At 52.9% G+C, this 21,471-nt stretch overlaps 2 protein-coding genes across 4 annotated transcripts in view; one reads left to right on the top strand and one right to left on the bottom strand.

Annotated features, from left to right (window-relative positions):
* LEXM (lymphocyte expansion molecule) overlaps positions 1 to 15,045 on the bottom strand; it is a 38,369-nt gene extending 23,324 nt beyond the window's left edge. For 2 of the 3 annotated variants that reach the window (XM_053576955.1, XM_053576958.1), the window contains exon 1: positions 2,540 to 15,045. In XM_053576955.1, coding sequence (XP_053432930.1) covers positions 2,540 to 2,709 — 170 coding nt within the window. In that variant the 5' untranslated portion in view covers positions 2,710 to 15,045. Of the gene's footprint in view, positions 1 to 1,397; positions 1,533 to 2,539 lie in introns of those variants that run through there. The other variant, XM_053576957.1, reaches the window with a different exon arrangement.
* On the top strand, positions 503 to 21,239 carry TTC22 (tetratricopeptide repeat domain 22). The gene is made up of 7 exons (XM_053576947.1): positions 503 to 2,072; positions 15,055 to 15,110; positions 15,327 to 15,442; positions 16,103 to 16,221; positions 17,028 to 17,189; positions 18,085 to 18,237; positions 19,453 to 21,239. The coding sequence occupies exons 1-7, from the start codon at positions 1,512 to 1,514 to the stop codon at positions 19,987 to 19,989; spliced, it is 1,704 nt and encodes a 567-aa protein (XP_053432922.1). The 5' UTR covers positions 503 to 1,511; the 3' UTR covers positions 19,990 to 21,239.
* Positions 21,240 to 21,471: the final 232 nt, after the last annotated feature.

Genomic DNA, 21,471 nt, shown 5'->3' with positions numbered 1-21,471 from the left:
TATATTTAAAAATTGACAGGTGAAAAATGACACCCGTGTTGTTGTTTTTTTTTAAATTTTGCTTTCAATTGGCTGTTTCAATCTTCTTACTTTGAAGTTTTTTATTTTCTTTTTTTCTTTATTTTTTATGGAGACAGTCTCATTTTGTGGCCCTCAGTAGAGTACTATGGCATCACAGCTCACAGCAACCTCCACCTCCTAGGCTTAAGCAATTCTCTTGCCTCAGCCTCCCAAGTAGCTGGGACTACAGGCGCCTGCCAGAACGCCTGACTTTTTTTTTTTTTTTTTTTTTTTTTGGTAGAGACACCCTGGCTCATGCTGGTCTGGAACCTCTGAGCTCAGGCATTCCACCCACCTCGGCCTCCCAGGGTGCTAGGATTACAGGCGTGAGCTACCGCACCCGGCCCCAAGTGTTGTTTTTAATTTACCTTCTTATTGCTAAAGTCCAATCTGTTTCTAACTTTATTAATTGGCTCTATGTCTTCTATGTTCCAAAAGGAAGCAGCAGAGGTGCCAGGAGCTCCAAAATGCAGACCTACTGCAAGGCCCAGGCACGAGAGGACTAGCAGCCCAGCACCTGGGCTAGAGGCTGGGGGGTGGCTCCGGGGACAGCTCCAGTCCTGGGAGGAAGACTGGCCAGAGCAAGGACTTGGGTAGCAGGGGCGGAGAGCAGGATAGGAACCAAGGAGGGGTGAGACTGACATTTACCTGGAGCGGCCATCTGTCAGGTTTACCTATGATACCTTCCTGCCCTGGGGGAAGGATTGTCATCTTCAAGTCACACATGAGGAAAATAGGAAATGGGGCATTATACATTACCAGGGTCGGAGAAGTGGGATAAGAGCCAGCACGTGGGGCCTATAGTCTTTCCATGAGCAAAGAGGATGCAGAGAAATCTCAAGTGGGAAATCTGATAAATAATAGGCAAAAGAAGAGATGAGGGAGGTGGAGGGCTCCATTCGGACGAGAACACTGAAGAACTGCGGCGGGGACGGGACAGCGGTGGGGACAGGACAGAGGCAGGAGCCAGGCTGCCTATGGCAGCTGGAAGGGCCAGTCCGAACTCAGCGTTCGCGCAGAGGGGGCGGAGCACCGCCTATGGAGGAATGGCCTGGCCCCAGCAAACTGGGGGCCTACTTGGGCACGCCCCCATTCTGTGACCAGGGCAAGTCCTTTTCCTCCTCTGAGCCTCAGTTTCCTAGTCAGTTGTGCAGAGAGAGTAAAAACACAATCTTTGCCTTGCACCGGGGTTTGCGAGCCCTGAATCTGACAATGCACCTGTTTTTCTGGCAAACCTGGTTGTGCAATGTCCGCGTCTAAAAGCCGCTGAGCGGCGAAAGCGGAAACACCCAGAGGACGCTCCCAGGGCCCACCCACCGGCGGGTAGCGCGCCAGACCTGGAAGCGGCCGCTCCCTGGCCTCCCGCGCCGGGCTCGCTCGGGGGGCGTCCCATCCACTCCCCTCCGCAGCTTCGTGGACAAAGTTAAGGCCGGGCGAGCAGCGGGGCAGCCATGGCGGAGCCGGAGGCCGAGGACCTGGACGCCCTCATCGACGACCTCGACTACCTCCCGGGCCACTTCCACCTGGAGATGCAGCTGAACTTCGAGCCGCGCTCGCCCGCCCCGCTGCGCGCCCGGGATCTGAAGCTGCAGCGGGAGGGCCTTCGGCAGGAGCTCGAGCTGGCGGCCGCCCCGCAGCGCCCCGCCGTGCGTCACCTCCTAGGCGCATTCGCCTTCTACCTGGAGGAGCTGGACGAGGCCCGCGAACGCTTCCTCGAGGTAGCCCACGAGGACCCGGGCAACCTTAACGCCTGGGCCAATCTGGCGCACGTGTACGGGCGGCTGGGACAGGAGGAAGAGGAGGAGGCGTGCGCTGTGCGGCTGGCGGACCTCATGGGCCTGGCGGCGGAGCCCGAGACCGGCGGGGACCCGCAGCTCCGCGCCGCGCGCTGCCTGGCAGAGCAGGGCTACGCGCACGGCTTCGACGTGGGCTGCGCCAGCCCGGAGGAGCGCGCCCGGGTGCTGGCGGCTGGCATCGCGCTCTACGACAAGGCGCTGAGCTATGGGAAGCAGGTGGGTGACCCCCGCCACGCTGGGATGGCTGAGTCGTGGTCCTTTCTGTCTGCAGAGACCCCCTGCAGCCCTGACGCTCCCTGCGTCCTGGTCCTTCAGCCTCCCAAGTACTTTCCCTTTCTGATCTCAGTCTGGGCCTGCGTGGCTTCTCTCTTGGGCTAGGGGGTGCACCTCCGTCTAGCCTGCATTTTAGCAACGCAGAAACCCCAAGCTGGCCAATTCATCCCTCTTACCTTGGTCCTGCCAGCAAGTACCCGTGCTGGTCCCTGTGCACACGCGCCTGAGTAAATGGCACCATCAAGTACCCCACCAGAAAGTGGGGCAGCGTTCCCACCTCCTCTCTCCCCGTCACCCTCATCCCCATCCATTTGGATCCCAAATCTTGCCCCCTCCAGTTCCTTCTATCTCTAAGGCCCATCCTCTCCTCCAGAGCCTCCCTCTGCCAGCCCAGCCTCAGTAATTCCTACCTGCACCGTGCGGCTGTGGTCATCCTCCCCGGGTTCCGGCCCCCAGCGTGACCCTGCTGCCTCACCCTCCAGTGTGGTGGTGCTCCATCTTGCCAGCTGCTCCAGCTGCTTACAACCCCCCGCTGCTCCCTGTTTCCTGGCAGATTCATCCTAGGCTGTTTGGTAGGCATAGCTCTCTGCCTTTCTTTAGCCGTGTCCCCCTCTTCCAAGCCAGGCTTTTGCCACAATCTACTGCCTCTGGTTCCCCCACAGGCCAGGTCTCCTTCAGCTCACCTGTCCCTTTCTCAGCCTCTGCTTGGGGTGTTCTTCTATGTCACCTTTGTCTGGAAGGTTCCCTTCAGTCTCAGAGGATACGGCTGCCATGGTTTGTGCTGTCTCCTGGGGCCTGGCCCAGTAGCTACTCCTCAGGTCTTCACAGGGCAGCTGTGGTCACTGCCACACACACATGCCAGGAGAAAGTTGGGAATTTAGATGATCTAGATGAAATCATGCTTATAAAGTACCTGGCACAGAGCAGGTGCTTAAGAAATGGTCGCAGTCAGGATGAAAATCATGATAATTTCGTTGTAGTTAGGGGGCGAGGGTTTGAGCACCCAGTTTTGTTGTTGTTATTGTTGTTACGATTTTGAGATAGGGTCTTGCTCTGTTGCCCAGGCTAGAGTGCAGTGGTGTCATCGTAGCTCACTGCAACCTCTTAACTCCTGGGTTTAAGTGATCCTCCTGCCTTAGCCTCCCAAGTAGCTAGGACTACAGACACATCCCACTCCACCTGGCCAATTTTTCTATTTTTTGTACAGATGGGGTCCTGCTGTGTTGCCCAGCCTGGTCTTGAAATTCTGGCCTAAAGCAATCCTCCTACCTCAGCCTCCCAAAGTGTTAGGATTACAGGCATGAGCCACTGTGCTCAGCTCTGTCATTGTTTTGCTGTATGGCTTTGGACGAGGCACTTGTCATCTCTGACCTGAGTGTCTGCTTTATAAATGTTTGTCAGTACTTATCTCTGCCTCAGGCTTACTGTGATTAGCCAACTAAATGATAGGATAAAAGTGTTGATGAACTGGTAAATTCCAGGCATGTCTAAGAGGCATTTACTGAGCATCTTAGCATTTATGGAGTACCTATGGTGTGCTAAGTCCTGTCTTTAAGAAGTTCTTGTCTGGCTCTGCGCCCATAGCACAATGGGTAGGGTGTTACCACATACACGGAGAGGTTGGCGGGTTTGAACCCAGCCTGGGCCAGTTAAACAACAATGACAACTGGAACAAAAAATAGCCAGGTGTTGTGGCGAGCACCTGTAGTCCCAGCTACTTGGGAGGCTGAGGCAAGAGAATCACTTAAGCCTAAGAGGTTGAGGTTGCTGTGAGCTGTGATGCCATGGTATTCTACCGAGGGTGACATAGTGAGACTCTGTCTCAAAAAAAAAAAAAAATGTAGTCCCAGCTGCTCGGGAGGCTGAGGCAAGAGAATCGTGTAAGCCCAAGAGTTAGAGGTTGCTGTGAGCCATGTGACGCCACGGCACTCTACGCGAGGGCGACAAAGTGAGACTCTGTCTCTACAAAAAAAAAAAAAGAAGTTCTTGTCTTTTAGATGCCCTTGAACAAGTAGAGAAGCAAACATTTATTGCCTCATTAACTAGTCTTATGTGAGCCATTCTTCTGTGAGTGGGGGCCAAAAGAACAAATTAGAGCTATGTCTACAACTGGCTGAGGTCACAGGCATTCATCACAAGTCTGTGTCATGTGATAGTCATCTCTAAGTACTATGTACCCAGATCACACTTTCTTTTGAGATTACACTTTCTGAAGAACCAAAATCAGGGCCCCAGAGGCTGACAATGGAAGTGCACTTTTGGGATATGGGCACCAAATGTCAGAGTCAGCAGTAAGCTGGAAAGTCCTGGTCCTATGATAGATTGGCAGTCACTGAGTCAGAAGGTACAACTCCCCTTCAACAGGAGAGACTGAGGAGGCTCAGGAAGAGGCAGGAGTGCACTGTCAGAAATGAGGTGAGAGCAACACCCAGCAGGTGTGGTGTGTGCAAAGGCCCTGTGGTGAAACCTGCAGGGCCAGGGGCTCTAGTGACAGGTGAGGCCTGGAAGCAGGGCCGTCCAAAGCTCATAAGAAGGAGCACATGTGGCCCTGAAAAGCTGCTCATGCAGTCTCTGAAATCAGTTCCTGCCCTCCTCTCACACCATGATTCCTCTTACTTGCCTTGAGCCTCTCTTCCTAGCCACTCTAAACTGCTCACAGCCCCCCAGATGGGCTATGTCTATGTCGCACCTCCCTAGGTAGATGCTGTTCCTCTGCCTAGAAAGCAAACTCCACCTGTCAAAGCCAGCTGAAACCTCCTCCTCCTCGAACTCTCCCTTCACACGACTACACACGGTAATGTCAGTGACTGCCCTGGGCACTTTCTAGACCAGCGGTTCTCAACCTGTGAGTTGCGACCCACGGGAACTGTATTAAAGGGCCGCGGCATTAGGAAGGTTGAGAACTTATGTTCTAGACTTTATCTCAGAGTCCTCATGTGAACCCTTCAGTCCCAATATACAGATGGGAACTGAGGCTGAGCAAAGCTAAGTAATTTGACCCAGGTCACAAGGCTAGTAAGTGACAGTTGAATCCACTCATTTTGCCTGACTGCAAAATCTTTGCTCTTTCTGGACAGGTCAGAGAAGTAGGTGGGACAAGTGTAATGCAGGTGGCTGGCGGGGTGGTAGAGGGAGGTCCTTGGAGGCAGCCTCCTGAGAATCTAAAGTGGAGGGGTCTTGAGAGAGATGGCCAAGTGGGTGTCATGTGTCAGGAGACAGGGTGGGGGGGCAGGGATGAAGGCAGAAGTCCAGGGAAGCAGGAGGTGGGACCTCCACTCCAGAGGGTTGCCACCTGCAGGAGCACAGCGTGGGTGGGCAGCCGCTGGTCTGGGCCAACCTGAGCTACGGCAAGAGCTTTTTCATCCTGCTGGGGCTGGAACTGTCCCTGGAGCTTGAAGAACAAAGAGCTGCTCAAGAACCATAACCAGCTACTCAGCTAAACCTAAATTGCAAAAGAAAACATTATAAAAGTCAATAATTCAGCCCATAATCTTACAAAAGTCAGCAGAGTGTGTGAGTGTATGAGTCTCTATGACATGCTTTCTTGGGTCTTTATTCCCTCCCATTTTTCTTTCTTAAATTGCAAAAAATATGCAGAGGCAGATTGCTTTTATCATTCCTACCCTCCTCCCAGCACCCCCTACGTACATGTATGTGGGTTCTTGGTGGCAATTCTCAAGGTGTAGTGGGTACGAAGAACTTACGTTTTGGAGTTAAACAAGATTAAAATTCTGCCTCCATCACCAGGTGGCTGCAGCCAGGTCACTTTACTCCTTTGAGCCTCGGTTTCCTCATCTGTGAAATGGGATTCTAACATCCATCTCACCAGCTGCTATGAGGACTGAGAGAACATGAAGGGTGCCAGGCTGGCTGCGTGCTGGGTCACGCTGGTCCTGCTCCCTGCCTACCTTCAACCGGCTTATCTCCAAGTCATTTCTGTCTTGGTCCTGAAAGGGTGAGCCCTGGGTCTTGGGCCCCCTCTGTCTCCTCCCACCGCCTGCCCCAGTGTCTGCCACAGACAGAACCCATGCTGAACACCCAAGAGGTGTTTGCTTACAACAGTTGTTCTATTTAATTTAGTTGAATTTAGCCTTAAAATTCCTATCGTCTTTCAAAATAAGGTAACTTGAATTTACATTTCTCTTAACAAAAACCCTGTCCCAAGCCAATGCAGTAATTTAATTTTCTTCTCCTTATCCCAGAATACTGGCATCTTAACACGCCTGCACACGCATGCACGTGTACACTCACACGTGCTCACATGCAGGCCTCTCACCCCTGTTCATGGCCTAGGCCAGACCCTGGGTGACAACAGGAGACCCCTGCAATGGTGTCTCTGTGCCAGGCATGCCTGTGTCAGGGCATCTCACTTTGATTCAGACCCCATAGGCATGCTGTCAGCTGGGTATTATGAAGCACCTTGCACACAGGCTCAGGGAGGTGGAGAGACCCGCCCAGGTTGATCTAGTGCACACGGGCCTGTCTGGATATCACTGGCCAGCTGGGGCGGGTCGGGAGGAAGGTGGTGCTGGCCAGCCAGCCTCACAAATGTCTCACAAACAAAGGTGTGGACATTCCAGCCCATCCTTGCACCCGGGAGAGTGGGGACCTGGCAGGAAAGGCCAAAAGGGTGCTGACAGTCAGCAAACCCAGGTCCCTGGCATGGGTGTGCTCACACACACGTACACGTATGTGTGACTCTACAGTTTGGGGTGATTTGATATGGTTTGGCTAGAAGAGCTGGATGGACCTGGATGGTGGCCAGATGTTCTATTTAATTTAGTTGAATTTAGCCTTAAAATTCACATGTGCACACGTGTGCTTTTCATAAATTATCTCATTTGATCCTCATAGAAATGCTGGGAAATCCAAACTGTTATTAACCCCATCCTACAGATGAGCAAACTGAGGCTCAGAGAAGTGTAGTGACTTGCCCAAGGGCACACAGCTGTGAGTGGCTGGCAGGAACTGAACTGAGGTCTGTAGGACGTCAAAGCCCAGGGTGGGGGACAGCTTTCCTGGGGCTCTGGTTCCAGCCTCCTGTGGCCTCAGTCCACTCACCTGGGCATGTCAGCGCCTTCTGAGCCTGCTGCTGGCTTCTCTCCCCATTTACCTGCTAAGTCTGAGAGCTGGGTCTCCCTCTCCTCATAGATAAAGAACCCCAAAGTCAAGATGCTTTTAGCATGGTCTGGTCCCACCACCTCTTACAGGAGAAAGATGATTATGTTAAGGGTGCAGCACGCACTCTCCCCTGGAGGAGCTGAGAAAGTTCGGGCATCAGGGTTACTGAAGTACTGCAGTGGGCACACAATATCTGCAGGCCCACACAGCCACCACTGCTGCTAGAGTTGGATTGGGACCACAGGCCAGACAGGAGATGGCTCTTTCACTAGGGAAAATGAATAAAGTGGCTCAATGCAGTCCAGCAGGTCGGGAACCAGGGTAGACTAAAAATGACCACAGGGCAGAGGAGGTGCTGGGCAGTTGGGAGCAGCACTTGATTTGCTCACAGCTTAAAATCAGGGAACCCAACATAGGGCTGAATATTTACTTCCATGGCATAGCACTCAAACCCCAAATTCCCTCTGCTTGGTCACATTTCCCACCCTGGCCGACACACTTGTGATGTATGCTGCTACTTGGAGTTATTCCCAATTACAGATGCAGAAGCTGGGCCAGTGGCCTCTCCAGACCCCTGGGGGCATAAGTGGCAGGGGTGGGACCCCAATCCTACACCTCTGTTTATTCCCCACACTCAACAAGGCTGGAGCACGAGAGCGTTGCCCCCCCCCCCCCCAGAGGAGAAAAGCCTTCTCCTGCCTGTCCTATGTGTGCCCCCATGGGTGGCAGGCCAGGGCCAGGGCCAGGCGGGGCGGGGCTCCATGTGCAGGAGCAGAGAAGCTATTCTGTGTCATCACAGAGGGCATTCAAGTTGTACAGGAAGGACGGATTCCTGTGGCCTGTCACCTTGTGACTTTCTTTTCTGCAGTGTCAGCCTTCACAGGGCTGGTGTGATGAGGTGGGAAAAACAGGGGCGTTGGAGGGCGGCAGATCTGAACTTGAATCCTGGCACTTCCAGCCTGGGCTGCGGGGCTGGGCCGGTGGCTTTTTTATTAGTCTGTTTCCTTGTCTGTAAAAGGAAGAGGATGTGTCCTACCTTTTAAGGCCGTGCGCAGCCCTTGCTTCCGTGCTCTGAGTGATACTAGAGAAAAGTTCATTCCCTTTCCTGGGTCATTTTCCCCCTCTCTCGATTACTCAGCTTTCAGGAACTAACTCCACAATCAGAGGACAGCCTGTCAGCAGGGGCAAAGTCCAAACTGCAAGGCAAATACTTTCCTTAAGAACCAACGCAGTCCCTGTACAACCTATTGAGATGCATATATTTATTAGCCATTGGTATAGCAAAAGATCTTCTGTTGAAATCCCTCCAAATAGCCAAGCTCCCCAACATTTCCTTCTTTGGGGGCCACCTTTTGAAGTAAATGGAATACTTAAGATCCATCCTTGGACCCACCCGAGTTAACAACCCCCTGCTCCTCCTATCCTAATTCTGTTTCCTGCAGGTTCTGCCAGGTCACCAACCTGTGTTGCTTACCTACTCAGCTGTGGGCTTGGATCTTCAAGCTTCCCTGAGGATCAAAATTTCTGACCCTGTACTCACTAAGCAAGAGATGCATCTGCTAGCCCATTTATTCCACTCTCCATAGTGTGGTGCAGCGACAGGGCTCTCAAATGTCAGCCTATTTTAGAGGGCCTGTTAGAACACAGGTTACTGAGCCCCAACACCCAGAGTTTTAGATTTAGTGGGTCAAGAACTTTAATTTCTGGCTTGGTGCCTGTAGCACAGTGGTTACGGTGCCGGCCACATGCACTGAGGCTGGTGGGTTTGAACCCAGCCTGGGCCAGCTAAAAAAACAACAATGACAACTGCAACAACAAAATAGCTGGGCATTGTGATGGGCACCTGTAGTCCCAGCTACTTGGGAGGCTGAGGCAAGAGAATCGCTTAAGCCCAGGAGTTTGAGGTTGCCGTGAGCTGTGATGCCACAGCGCTCTACCAAGGGTGACATATTGAGACTCTGTCTTAAAAAAAAAAAAAAAGAACTTGCATTTCTGTTCAATTCCCAGGTGATACTGATGCTGTTGGCTTGGGGGCTGCACTTTGAGGATCACTAGTCCAGGGTTGTCAGGTGCAGGAACTCTGGATCTAAGCTGCTATTTCCCAGCCCTCTTGCCTTCCGGCTGTGTCACTCTGGACATGTTATCTAACCACTTTGTGTCACAGTTGCTTCATCTATAAACGGGAGAATAATAGTCCCTACCTTGCAGTTAACACTGGAGAGAGTTGAATGGGTTAACACATATGAAGGTCTGAAAACTCATCCTAAAAAAGTGCTGCACACCTCATTGCTGAGTACCACTGTGGTCACCTTCAAAGTACTCCCCTTAGGAAGCTGTGCACTGATGCCAGCAACCTAGTCCACCCTTCATAGAAATTTTCGGGACTCTTTTTCTGGAATGACCATCAGAGCTATTGTCATAGGAGGTCTGACAATTAAGTTCACAAATTTGGGGTGAGTGTGGTGGCTCACGCCTATAATACTAGCACTCTGGGAGGCCGAGGTGGGTAGATGGCCTGAGCTCACAAGTTTGAAACCAGCCTGAACCACAGTGACAAGACCTCGTCTCTAAAAATAGCCAGGCGTTGTGGTGGGCGCCTATAGTCCCAGCTACTTGGGAGGCTGAGGCAAGAGAATCGCTCAAGCCCAAGAGTTTGAGGTTGCTGTGAGCTGTGACACCACAGCACTCTACCAAGGGCGATAAAGTGAGACTCTGTCTCAAAAACAAAAACAAAAGAAAAAACTGAGGCCAAAGGATTGCTTGAGCCCAAGTTGGAGGTTGCTGTGAGCTATGATGCCACAGCACTCTACCCAGGGCAACAGCTTGAGACTCAGTCTCAGAAAATAAATAAAAATAAATAAATAAATAAAACGAGGAAAATAGGGGCAAGGGCCTCAGAGCGCTGGGAAATGTTCTAAGAACACCTCCCCTCGGAGCTGTCCCTCCCTCTCTCCTTCAGCCAGTACCAGACCCTGTAGATTTTACTTTGGGGCCAGCATGGGCCTCGCCCACTTGCCTCCCATGAATCTGCCACAGAGCAGCAGCCTAATTTAAGTCCCTCCAGTTTTAAACCTGGACTGGTATGCTGGCCAGCCCTGCCCCTCTCACCACAGAATTCCCAGCTCATGAGCCTGACGGGGATTAAGCAAGAGATAGAGGGGACATCCTGCCCAGAGCCCACCCCAGGCAGGTCCTCAGTAAATATTCCTCTTCTGGTAGAAGTCCTTTGAGCCTCCTCCCAGGCTGCCTCTAAACAACAGGCCTCTGGGAGTTATAAACTCTGTAACTGAATTCCTTACCGTGTAGGAGGTTACACAGCAACTTTATTCCCATGGAGAGAGGTGGAACAGCCCCTCCCTTCTCTGGGATGGGAGGGGGCAGTCAGAGGCCTGTTTAATTTAATTTAATGCTCTGTGGCTTACCAGGTTGCCCCTGGTAACAGCTTCAGCTGCTGCTTCAGTTACAACTAGAAGGATTTTTAAAGAGACAGACCATTTTAGGGCCAGAATTGCACAGTAGAGTGAGCAGCCAACGCCATTTCGTCACAGTGATGGAGGAAAGCCCAAACAGGATGAGGCTTCAGACTGGGTCTGTGTATCTCATCAACTCCATCCCCTACTCACTGACCCTATCTGCAACCCCACAGTTCCTCCTCCAAAAGTGGGATCTGATGAGGAACTGTGTTTGGGATTTGTCACACAGATGTCACTCAGCTAGCTACTTTTTTGACAATTTTAGTTGAGGTAGAGTGTTAATGCTTAGGAGTTGCCCCTGCAATTCAGGCATGCCACCACCAGGTGGTGGTATTGCTTGTGTAGTGAAAAACATGACCAGGCTCTTGAATTACTCAAAAATACTCAACAGTGAGCAGAATGGTGGTGAAACTACTAGGCTTTATGCCCTGATGCTAACTAGTATAGAACCCTAAGTCCTTTCACCTCTCTAACCTCAGCGTCTCCAGATACAGAATAAAAAATTGGGGCGGCGCCTGTGGCTCAGTGGGCAGGGTGCGGGCCCCATATACCGAGGGTGGCAGGTTTGAACCCGACCCCGGCCAAACTGCAACAAAAAAATAGCCAAGTGTTGTGGTGGGCGCCTGTAGACCCCGCTACTTGGGAGGCTGAGGCAAGAGAATCACCTAAGCCCAGGAGTTGGAGGTTACTGTGAGCTGTGTGATGCCATGGCACTCTACCAAGGGCAATAAAATGAGACTCTGTCTCTACAAAAAAAAAAAAAGCTGGGCATTGTGGCGGGGGCCTGTAGTCCCAGCTACTTGGGAGGCTGAGGCAAGAGAATCGCATAAGCCCAAGGTTGCTGTGAGCGGTGATACCATTGCACTCTACCAAGGGCGACAAAATAAGACTCTGTCTCTAAAAAAAAAAAAAAAAAAAAGATTGATCAGGGTGTTGTGGAAAAAGCTTAGGACTGGGACCATGATGGCATGAGTTTAAGTCACAGCTCTGTCATGCACTAACTGTATGGTTTGAACAAATAATTTAATTTCTTGCAGCATGAATTCCAAACAAGAGTTGCTGTGAATCTGGCGAGCCCAGAGGACAAACATTGTCTCCTGGGAGCATGGTGGGAAATGGAGAGCAGGGTGCAGCAGGATGTCACTGAAACAGGCTGCCGTGGACAGAGCAGCCTCCTAGAGAGCCCTAAGCCCCCTCAGCTCCAACCCGGGAGAAAGGGTACATTTATTTTAGGCTGGGCACTACCCTAACAGCTCCTGTAGGCCCATACTCCTTTGCAGATAAGGACATAGGCTCCAAGGAGTAACTCATTGCCTGGGGTCACCCACCTCATACAGCCAGACCTGTCAGATACCTGACCCTCTGTTGCATTACAATCCCCTGAGGCTACTACGCCTGCTCTCGCTGTGGCTGCACCCATTTAAGAGCATGGAAATGAGAGCAGCACCATGACCATGACTCAGAATAGCCAGCCACAAAGCGGGAAGGGGCCAGAGGCCATGGGCTCACACATCTAAGAGCCAGGGGGCCTGAGGCACCACATGTCTTTGGTCCTTCCCACAATCAGGGTTTGCTATTATGTCGAAGTCTGTAGCCAGCTTGGCCTACAGTAGGTTAAATCTGACTCCCTTACCTCTTTCCCAGGGCCTGTGTAAGTAAAGTAGATAAGGGTCTCCAGCATCCTACCCCATCCTCTTGCCTTGGGAAATGTTCCCCACTTCTCGGGGATGCCCTTTAGCCCTTGGGGCCTACCCCTCTCCTCTCCAGGCAGTCTTAGTCCCTGCTAAAGCCCCCATATACACATTCCCACCTAAGTAACAGGATTACCCTTCAAGAGGATGTGGATAAAAACACACATTAGGGGCCAAGCGCAGTGGCTCACACCTGTAATCCCAGCACTTTGGGAGGCCAAGGCGGGCAGATCTCCTGAGCTCACAAGTTGAGTTCAAGATCAGCCTGAGCTAGGGTGAGACTCCACCTCTAAAAATAGTGGGCATTGTGGCGAGTGCCTATAATACCAGCTACTCAGGCAGCTGAGGCAAGAGAATCACTTAAGCCCAGGAGTCTGAGGTTGCTTTGCGCCGTGACACCACAGCACTCTACCAGGGGTGACCAAGTGAGACTCTGTCTCAAAAAAACAAACAAAAAAACCACACATTAGATCTTGGCACTCCCCAGCTCTAACTCCTTCTATGGCTCCCTACTGCCCTACAGATGAGTTCTAAACCCTTAGCCTACCTATGGGGGGGGCTCTCTTGATGTGCCCCTGCTGCTGCTCCCCAACCCCTTTCCACTGGGGTTCCAGCCCTTAGGGCTGCATGCAGATTCTGCACCTGCTCGCTCATCTGAGCACATGCCCCTGCCCTTCTAGAATGCCTTTCTCTCTGTATCCTCCTGGGTGATTCCTACGTGTCCTCCAGGATGCTGCTCCAGTACCTACTCCTCTGGGAAGCCTTAGGGACATTCCAGGCAGGCAGGACACCTCCTCTGGGCTCCCTGGGCCCCAGTGTTCCTTCGACTATAATTGTCTTTGCTGCTGGCTCTCTTGTCAGACAGGGAGCCCCTAAAGGTGGGACCTACCTTTCCTCTTCAGTCCTCATAGAGAAGATCCCCAGGGAACACTGACTGAGAAATGCAATTGGGGGGCCTCCTTTGGGTGATCTTGCTGGGGAGACCCTGTCCCCGTGGGCAGTCACAACACTCAGTGGGATCTGACCCACAATGTCTGCTCCCTCTTTCCTCCTTCCAAGTTCATTCAAGGCCTGTGTAGAGCAGCCACAGCCTAACTTGCCAGTGTGGCTCCCCTCACATGTTGCCCTGTGCCCATCAGCTGCCCATTCCCACATGTGTCTGGGATCCCACCCGCTGAAATGCCGCCACTGATTCAAGACCGTCCTTAAATCCATATCCCCTGGTTGTGAGTGGCCTGTCCCTCCCACTGCACTTGGTCTGCACGTCTCTGTGGCCTTAATCAGACTTGGCCTTGGACTATAGTTATTGGCAATGGGGCATGGTGAAGGGAGCACACGGTTTGGAGCCTGATAAAAGGAGAACAAATCCCAGCTCTGACGCTCCTCACAAGCTGTGTGATCTTGGGCAAGTCACTTTGCCTCTCTGAGCTTCCATATGTTCCTCTGTAAAGTGAGGATAATACTTACCTCGCAGGTTCGTTGTAAGATGGAGAGAGGTGACTGGGCGCCTGTGGCTCAAGCGGCTAAGGCACCAGCCACATACAGCTGAGCTGGTGGGTTCGAATCCAGTCTTGGCCCACCAAACAACAATGACAGCTGCAACCAAAAAGTAGCCAGATGTTGTGGCAGGTGCCTGCAGTCCCAACTACTTGGGAGGCAGAGGCAGGAGAATCGCTTGAGCCCAAGAGTTGGAGGTTTCCGTGAGCTGTGATGCCACAGCACTCTACCCAGGGCAACAGCTTGAGGCTCTGTCTCAAATAAAAAAAAAAAAAAAAAAACAGATGGAGACAGGTGTCAGGATCTTGGCTGATGGCAGGCACCCAGTCTAGTCCTGTTACTTAAGCCTGGGTCCGTTTCCCCGGCCAGGTTGTGGGCCCCTGTGGGTCAGAATGCAGGTCCCATTGAGTGCCACATCCCCTTGGCACCCAACACAGGGCCTTACACCATAGGTGAGAAACGCATTCACCCCAGCTGCGGGGCGTGGGGTGGAGGGATGATGGGGCCCTGAGCTGAGGAGGCCGTGGGGGTGTAGCTGCAAAAGGAGCCTCACACCAGCCCAGCAGGAGGTGGAAGTGGGAGGGGTACTGCAGCCTGAGGCAGAGCTGTCGACATGCACTGGAGCTTTTACTGGTTTTCATTAAAATTCCTCCCTGAAGCTGGAGCAACTACTCCCATAAATAACAGCATAAATATTTTATCTGGTGCCCAAGTCAGTCTAACTGCACAGCAAGGTTGGCAAGAATAATAACGGACAACAGTGCAGGAGGTCCTGGCTTCGGCTGGGCTGGACACCCTTAACATGCCCCAGGGCCTTTTCAGGAGGGTGGGAGCTGAGGGAAGGCACCCAAGGGAGAAGAGGTGGACAGTGAAGGGGAGAGAAGGTGGGCTGGGGGCCCCGGGGAGGGTGACGGGCACCTCACTGGGGGCACTCAGACAGCTCATCTCAAAGCCTCTGTGGGCAAAGAAATGAAGTGACTTGCCCAAGGCCACCCGGCCAGTCACTGGCAGAGACAGAACTGTAATCTAGGGTGCTCGAGGCCTTCCCGCTGTGCTCGCTGCCCCTTGGGATTTCGGGGAAGTGTGGGAACAATGACCCAAGTACCTCATTGACAGCAGCGTGGCCATTCTTTGCTGCCCTAGATCCCCGCTGAGGAGAAGAGGGGCTGGTACTTCACCATGGCAACGCTCTTCCTCAGGTCAGGCCAGGGCGTGGGGGTTGGGGAGGCAGGATGGGCTGGGGGAGGTGTGGCCTGGCACCCAGGCAGAAGGACAAGGGCAGAGGTGGCCAAGCCCACCCCATGGCAAGGGCTTCCCAAGGCTCGCTCCCTGCCATCAGCCTGGGCAGGGCTCGCAGCACACCAGAGACAGCTGGGGACAGGTGCCAACCAGCCACATTCCCTTCTTGGCCACAGGCTAGATGGCATCTTCCTGGAGCTGGGCAGCGAGGAGCACAAGAGGCTGCCCGCCTTCAACCGCACGCTGGCCCTGCTCCGGCAAGTACTCAAGTCCTCAGACCCCCACCACCGAGGTAGGGGCTGGAGGGTGGGTGGGTCACTGGCCTCTGCCCATTCTCCCTGCACCCACCACCGCTGCCTCTGGCATTGTTCCCAGTTCTGGCTCGTCCTTCCTTGCCCCGTCTCCTATTCTCATTTGTTCACCTCAAGAAGCCCACACACCTTGCCCATGTGAACGTTCCATTTGCAGATCACTGCAATGGCATTTCCAGGTCTGCTGCTTGTGACCTGGAAGGTGAAAGGGACAGTTCTCCTGTTTCTTCGTACTGCCACCATTTTATAGTTGTGGCGGGGGGCGAGTGAAGGTTCTGTTGGGGAGGAGTCCAGTCATTGTCTCTCAGAGCCTGACAGCAAGAACAGGGACTAAACCACCAGAGCTGGTGAAGAGTTGACATCGGAGGAGAACTATGTCCCTGAAATGAGGCCCCCACGGTGACATACTGAGTGCAGAGAATAAGCACCAAAATGTGTTCCCTCACCCCTCACCTGCCCCCTCTTTCCATCTTTGATTCTCTCTGTCCCCGGGTTGCCCTTAGTGATTGCACACCACTATCCCTTCCTCTGTCACCAGGTTAACGCCTCGGGTGGGCTGCCCCCTCCCTCCTTGTGGCTCTCCTTCCTCTCTCTCCCCTCCTGCTACTCCACAGACACCCTCTTTCATCCTCCACCCCCAGCTCTAGCCTGGTGCTACCTCGGGATGCTGCTGGAGAGGAAGGACACGTTCTCCACCACCCCCATGGGTGTCCATGACTGCGGGTACTCGGGGACCGACCCGCTGGACTGTTTTGGCAAGGTACATATCCCCGAGCTACACCCACTATCCAAGTGGGGAAGGAACCCAGTCCCCCAGCCTCTCCTCCCACAGCCCACCTTCTCTGGGTACTAGAGAAGTCCCCCACCACCCCAGGAATTATACTTACTCAGACCTTTCTCACTATTCTGTCTTCATTCAAAACCAAAGTGCTCCCTGGTCACTGTTCCCCTTTGCCAAAAGCTAAGACCTTCCCCACATCCAGTCTGACCCAGAAGCCCACTTTTCCAGCCTTGATAGAGACCTGCAGACTTTTCCCCATGAGATCTTTGTGCACAGTATCCCCTCTGTGGGGAGTTCTCTCCCTCCCATTCCAATGACATAGTGGAAAGATGGCTTTAGCTCTGCCCCCAGGCCCTGTAACTCTAAAGCAAGTCACTTAAAACAGGCTGCAATCAGTAACAACAGAGGGTTGAAGTGCTGTGGCCCAAATAGAAGCCTGTACTTTGTAAGGATGGGGGAGGTAGAGGCTAAATCTGGCCCTTCCTGCCACCTGCCCCCTGCCCCAGGAAGCAGGGGAGCACACACTGGGAAGGACAGATTTGTCTGGGTGCTGGAAAGGTTTGCTGGATGTGACTGGGAACTATGGCTCTCAGGAGTTTAGTGCCAGTGGGCTGTGACTCAGAGCATTGGGTTCCACTTTGTCGTTGAACTCATGGGCAGGTAGACATGGGTAGCTATAGGGACTAAAAGCACTGTGGTGATAGGGCTTTATGCAGAGACAGGCCTCCTGTGGTTCTGGCTAACAAACAGAAAGTGGTTTGCTCTTACCCTCCTCCTTTACCTAGGCCATTGAGATTGCCAAGGATCAACCTCCCATCCTGAATCGCCTGGCCAAAATCTTCCACTTTCTAGGAAAGCAGGATATGGCCATTGGAACCTGTAACATGGCCCTGGATGTAATACGAGATCCAGAGCTCAACTGGCAGGCCTATTGCACGAGGGCCAAGGTGGGTCTGAATGAGTATTTGCTGCATGAATGTAAGCACCCACGACACGCTAGGTCCCGGCTAGAAGGTGTCCTCTCCATCATCATAGTAATTCTTAAGGAAAATATTAGTGTACTAATTTTTCAAATGCAGAAAGTGGGGTTCACAGAGGTCATGCAACTTCCTCCAGGTCACATGGCTAATAGTAGAAAGTACTGGGAACTCAAACCCTAGCACAAGTGACTTCAAAGCCAGGGATGCCTACCCCTGCCCCACCTGATGGTGTCTGATAACCAAAGCCCTGATACATCCTACAATAACCCCCTTCCCCTACTTCCTTCTGCCCAACCCTAGCCACCCCTCCTGAACCTCCATGCTCTAAGTGTGAGGAAAACAAGGGTCTGCAATCAGCTGTAATTTGACACTTGTCTGTTGGGACCATCTGCCATTCTTCTCAAACTGCATGTTGACATAGACACTCACAAAATCAGTGCTACCATCCTGTCTAGAATAACCCTCCCCAATCCCTTCTACCCTGTTGCTCTATTTTTGTCATAGCACTTATCCTGTGAAATGGCCCTGTTTACTTGTGATTGTCTCCCTGCTAGAATCTTGGGCAGGGACCTCATCTATCTTGTCACCACATCTCCTGGGCACTCAATACGTATTTGCTGAATGGATGAGGGGCTCTTTCTTCATCCAACTCCCTCATTGCACAGACAGGGAAAGGAAAGCCCAGAAAGGGGGAAGGACTAGCCCAAGTTGGTCCAGGACTAGGACCCGGGGTCACAGCCTCAGGAGCTGTCTGCTGAACCACAGAATCTCCCTGGTTGCTGTTGAGGAAAATACTGGCTTCATTTAGGGCAGAAAGGAGGGCAGAGGTCCTCTCTTCTCTAAGCTGACTCTGTGCTGGCAGATCCACATCAAGGCCTACCTGCATGACTTGGAGAGGGCCAAGATGGGGCTTGGGGGCGTGCCTGACAGGAGCCACCTGGCCTGCGCCAAGGCTGACTTGGAGGAAGTGGTCAGAGTGTGCCCAGGCCTCAAGACCTACCTGGACATCGGCCAGGTAAGGCTGCCTCCCTTGGCTTGGGTAGTCAATGGCTTACCAAAAACCTCTTTAATATCTGCTGGGTGGGGCCTGGGCCCTGGGAATACAAAGAGGAATAAGGAACATCCCAACCTCCCTCTACCAGTCATGAAGATTAAATAATTTGTGTACCGTTATTGATTTTTTTTTTTTTTTGAAACAGAGTCTTACTTTATCGCCCTGTGTAGAGTGCCAGGGCATCATAAATCACAGCAACCTCAAACTTCTGGGTTCAAGTGACCCACTTGCCTGGGCCTCCCAAGTAGCTGGGACTACAGGTGCCTGGCACAAGCCCTCTCTAGTTTTTCTGTTTTTAGTAGAGACAGGGTATTGCTCTTGCTGAGGCTGGTCTTGAACTCCTAACCTCAGGTGATCCCCTCGCCTCAGCCTCCCAGAGTGCTAGCTTTGCAGGTGTGAGCCACGGTGCCCGGCTGTGTAGTTTAGAACAGAGCCTGGCTTCTTCTAAGAGCTCAGATAGTGTGAACCATTATTCTTTTTTTTTTTTTTGGTTTTTAGCTGGGGCTGGGTTTGAACCCGCCACCTCCGGCATATGGGACCAGCGCCCTACTCCTTGAGCCACAGGCGCCGCCCTGAACCATTATTCTTTATGTAGAAAAGTATCTATTCTCTGGGTGGCGCCTGTGGCTCAGTCAGTAAGGCGCCGGCCCCATATACGGAGGGTGGTGGGTTCAAACCCGGCCCCGGCCAAACTGCAACCAAAAAATAGCCGGGCGTTGTGGTGGGCGCCTGTAGTCCCAGCTACTCGGGAGGCTGAGGCAAGAGAATCGCTTAAGCCCAGGAGTTGGATGTTGCTGTGAGCTGTGTGATGCCACGGCACTCTACCGAGGGCCATAAAGTGAGACTCTGTCTCTACAAAAAAAAAAAAAAAAGAAAAGAAAAGTATCTATTCTCTGTTCTCAGGGAATGAGTAACAAGAGGTGACAAGTATCATTTTACACGAGAATACTGAGGTCCAGAGATTGACTCACTCAAGGTTATATGGCTAAGCATGGAGGGGCTGGCACTGGAATCCCAGCACTCTTTTTGTAGTGGGACAGGGATAAAATGTGATTAATGATGGCCAACGGAGGGAGGATGGGAACGAATGAAATTTTTTAAAAAGCAAGATGGGGAGGGATGACCGGGAGCAGCGACTTCAGGGGAGGAAGGCTCACCCCGCTGCCTCCACCCCAGGTCTACTACTACATGGGCGTGGACGCGATGCAGGAGCTGCTGGCTGTGGACGAGGAGGCGCTGAACCAGGCGCTGGTCTTCCTGGCCAAGGCCGGCGAGTCGGAGCTGGGCGCCACGCTGCCCGAGCTGCAGCTGCTGCGTGGCAAGTGCCTGCGCATCAAGGGCGAGGAGGCCAACGCTGCGGCCTGCTTCAAGCGCGCGGTGGAGCTGGATGACGCCGGCTCCAGCCACACCGAGGGCTTTGGCTGCCTGCTCGAGGCGCTGCTGGCGCAGTGGAGCCAGGCGCAGCTGAGCGACGGCGAGCTGGGCCGCGAGGTGGACGTTTGGCTGCGCCGCGCCCAGGACAAGTACCCAGCTGCGAGCCTGCGCCAGGAGCTGCAGCGCGTGTGGCGCGGCCACACGGACGAGGTGCTGGGGCTGGCCCGGGCCTTGGTGGCCCAGGGACGGCCGGCGCTGGTGCGGCTGCTCTTCGAGACCATGGAGCGCGAAGGCGAAGGAGCAGGAACACCGCGGGGCCGCAGGGCGCTCACCCTGTGAGGCGCCGCGCGCAGGCCCAAAGGACGCCGAGGCCCCGCCCCTCCACCGCTGATTGGACCAAGTTTGCACGCTTGAGACCGGCCTGTCCTGCCATAGGCTGGCTGGTGAGCGGAGCCAATCAGATCCTCCGTGGGGAATTGGGAATTCCACAAACGAGGAGACCCTAGCGCAGTTTGAAGCGCCCACAGGGGCGGGAAGGTCTTGCTTGGGAGAGCAACGGAGGCTAGGGAGGAGAGAGGTTACTGGGAAACTAACGATAAGGGGCAGAATTTTACAGACATGCACAAAATAAGATGGCTGAGAGGCTCTTGAGAACAAGAGAATTGCCTCCGTTGTGGCGGTTCTAGTTCCCGAGCTCAATCACTGAGGCCTGAGGGCCGGTCTTTGAAGTCCCAGGAGCCACACTCTTTCCTTATAGTAAAGCCCCCTTTACTGAAGCTGACTGGAGTGGGTCTCAGGTCCTGCAGCTAGAAAAGCCCTAGCTAGAACAGATGGCCGGGTGGCACAGGGAGTGAGTTTCCGGCAGGGACCTCGCCTAAGCCGGGGAGCTCAGGGTTCTCCCCTCCCTCTCTACCAGGTTTACAGCAGCCCTCATCCTAAACTCCCCTGAAATAACACCCATCAGTAGTCCCTTTACTTGACTTCCCTGTTCTTAGGGGAACCTAGGGACCCTAGCAGGAAGTGCTATCTGCCCCCAATCATGAACATTCTACAAGAGAATGAGGAAAACATTGGAGTTTTACACAGTTGGGATCATAGTAATAGAATCTAAGATGTGGAAATGGGTCAAAGACTGATTGCCACCAGATCTGGAAATGGCTGGGCTGGATTCGGTGGCCTAACACACAAGCTCTATTTGAACCCAAAATTCCAGATAAAGTTCTTACCAGACTCCAGGAGTGCTGCCACAGTAAGCTCCCCACAATGGTCTGTAAAAACCTTTTGCATATTTTCCTTTCTTTGCTTTGCTTTCCTCATATCCCTGGCCTCAGACATTACCAGGGACAGGCTGGCACTCCTGCATTGCACCTTGTCTGTCCACTGACAGATGGAGAACAGACTGAAATGCGGTGCCCCAGAGACCACACGCTCCAGCCCCTTCCTTGTGCAGCTGGGGAAACTGAGAGCCGTGGAAGGGAAGTGGCTCACCAAAAGCCACACTTGCTGTCCTCCCCATTCTGTACCTCAAGCTTACCATAACCGTGTTTCAGGTTTAGAAAAATATTAATAAACTGATCAACACTAAAGCATTAAGTGTTTATGTGTTAAAGGGTTATGTGTCATTTGTTACATGGGGCACACTGACAGCCACGGGGACGGTGCTTAAGCACTAATGGTGGCCTTCCACGTACCTGTGAAATCTGGGCAGTGAGGCCACCCGAAGACCCCTGATTCTACCTCATGACTCTTCATGGCTCACTACTTTGGGCGGTGACATTCTCTCCCTCCCTCCTTCTCCTTTCACTTTCATTGCAACAGAGG

Source organism: Nycticebus coucang, chromosome 22 (genome assembly GCF_027406575.1).
Source record: "Nycticebus coucang isolate mNycCou1 chromosome 22, mNycCou1.pri, whole genome shotgun sequence".
In the NCBI taxonomy this organism is placed as follows: domain Eukaryota; kingdom Metazoa; phylum Chordata; class Mammalia; order Primates; family Lorisidae; genus Nycticebus; species Nycticebus coucang.
This window is presented reverse-complemented; position numbering and strand designations above follow the sequence as displayed.